At 34.4% G+C, this 2500-nt stretch overlaps 1 protein-coding gene across 1 annotated transcript in view; it reads left to right on the top strand.

Moving 5' to 3' along the window:
• LOC137968956 (leucine zipper transcription factor-like protein 1) overlaps positions 1–2500 on the top strand; it is a 23289-nt gene that overhangs the window by 19029 nt on the left and 1760 nt on the right. Inside the window, exons 8-10 of the mRNA XM_068815439.1 lie at positions 1–32; positions 1912–1971; positions 2315–2359. The exon at positions 1–32 is cut by the window's left edge and continues 34 nt beyond it. Coding sequence (XP_068671540.1) covers positions 1–32; positions 1912–1971; positions 2315–2359 — 137 coding nt within the window. The remainder of the gene's footprint in view (positions 33–1911; positions 1972–2314; positions 2360–2500) is intronic.

Genomic DNA, 2500 nt, shown 5'->3' with positions numbered 1-2500 from the left:
AGATGGCTGCTGCTAAATTAGATTTGAAAAAGGTAATTTCTCTGAACTTGCATATGTACACAATTTCACAAAAAAGAAGTGCTGGGGAAAATGTTATAAGAATTTATAGCGTGCAAATATCTATATAAAATCAAATTCGCAACAAAAGTAATTAACTTAAAAAATGGTGTAAATGAAATATACATTGATTACACAGGTGCGTAAATGAGGTTGAAGTAGTATATGAATACATTAATTAATAACCTTAAAAGTAATAAAAGTATGTATTTAAGATCCTAATAATATAAGTTACATTGAAAAAATAAGTCTTAAATTAAGCAAAGGTTTAAATTTTTTTTGCTAAAATTAGTTTTGTTACGTACATTGTTCAGCAATTTGTTCCATACTGCTGAAGTGGCCATTTTAATGGAGCGATCATCCAGGGTCTTAAGCTGTCTGTTATATGAAACTGTTGTTCATCACAGCATTAACCCATTCACCCCAAAACCGGCCATACTTAGTATTTTACTCTGTCTAACGCCAGACGATTTTATTCGTCAATGGGGAACCCCCAGGAGTCAATGGGGTTAAAGCTCTGTCACGCATACAGGGTTCACGTTACTCTTGGTTTTAAATCGATTTAAACCACATGCAATAATCTGTTTAGTAATTAGTAGTACTTTCAATAGATTTTGATCATGTACCGTAATTGTATAAAAGGCGATTTTCAAAGGAAAAACTTTGCAAAACCTTTTGCAATTTAAGCAATTATGTAAGAAACTGTGTTGAATTTGGAAATAGTCAGGGTTAAATTGAGACTTGAATCTGCAGTATTGGCCTAACACTATAGTAAGCAATGGATACAGTCCCTCACTTCACAGAATCAGGGACTTTAAAGAGGGTGGTAAGGGGGGATCTTCATCACGTTTCACAAAAAATAAAATGGCCATTTCACGTTTCAAGGAAAAAAAAGAACTAATTTTACAGAAACAAATTTCCTTACGTTTGTTGACAGCTGCAGCTGTCTGCCATATAGAAACTCATCAGAATGGTTACATTTGGAAGAGTCTTGGGACCTTCTGAGACAATTTCCAAGCTAGTTTTTGCCGTGTTGATTGACCAACAAAGCTGTCAAGGCTAGCAGGCCATGTGTCAAAGGTTCAGGTTTCAGTGAATCATGAAAATTACCCAGATGTAGTGGTAGTTGTTTTATCTTGCTCTGCCAAGTTATAATTACAGTCCATTGTTATAAAAGGAAAAAAAAAAAAACATGAAGCAAAATCACGTCACAGTTCACGGTGAATTTAACACCCAAAATTCTCATTTTTTTGGTTAAGTATTCTCAAAGATCACGGCTCAAAGTACACGTAAATTGACAAAATCACGTTTCACAAGGAAAAAAAGGTCATTTCACATTTCATGGAAAATAAAAAAAAGCAATTCACGGTTCACGAAAATACCCTTCACCACCCTCTTTAAACTTTTGCATCCACAGAAGCCAACAGAAAAATGTTTGACCATGGTCAAAATCAAGACCACAAAACTCCAAATAAGCTCACCATCGCTGGACAGTCCCATGTTGTTTGAAGAGAAATTTCTTCAGCTTACACTGTAAGCCTACAAGTCATGTAAATCTATACATGTATGACAAATGAAGAATGTCATCTTCCAGTAACAAATGGATGATGGATAAAAACCAACTGTTACAATAAATACTGTTGCCTTATAAAGCTGAATAATATTATAGTAGTTGTATGTAGTAAGTGATGGACATACAGTAGTTCTTTTGATGATCAATGCTAAAGTCTTTTTGTTTGTTTCTTTGGCATCAGTGATGTATTTAGCGACCACCAATTCACATCAGCTGAAGTTGTTGTTGAGTTTATATTCGTTGAGTATTTTATTTATTTATCATAATTATCTACTTTGCAGACAAAAGAAAAAGGGACCTCCCAAGCTGCAACATTACAGGAAGAATTGGTAAACTGTAAGGTAACAAAGTGTTTATTGATTTTAAAAAATCCCTGTAAATTTATTAGGTCTTATTAGAGTGGTTTGATAAGGAATGGTAACAAATCCGATCCTACCAATACGTCAGCCAACGCATTGGTCAATAGTCAACCAACTGTTGTATAATGTTGGTTGACTGTTGGCCAACACTTCGACTGGCATATTGGTCCACACGTTAATTGGCTCAGATTGGTTACCATTACTGGGCTGATATGAACGGTTGCGGCACAGACATCTATTGCCTTTTCTCTTAGCGTAAAGTTACAACTTGTATTTGTGCACAAATGATTTAAATTGCTAATTTCTCTGTATTTTAACTATGCAGCATGAAATATTAAAGCTTCAACATGATCTTGAGGAGGCTGAAAAGGTAACTGTACTAACCTTGTAAATCACTATTGACACTACAAAGAAACTGGTAACATTATTCATTCATAGATGGTTTGCTTTTACTGTGAATAGGCTTTGAGTTTTGCACCCAAGTCTAAAGATTTACATTAATTAAGTCTCT

The sequence above is a fragment of the Montipora foliosa genome, chromosome 8 (genome assembly GCF_036669935.1).
Source record: "Montipora foliosa isolate CH-2021 chromosome 8, ASM3666993v2, whole genome shotgun sequence".
Classification (NCBI taxonomy): domain Eukaryota; kingdom Metazoa; phylum Cnidaria; class Anthozoa; order Scleractinia; family Acroporidae; genus Montipora; species Montipora foliosa.
The sequence above is the reverse complement of the archived record's forward strand: the minus strand, read 5'-3'. Positions and strand labels throughout refer to the sequence as shown.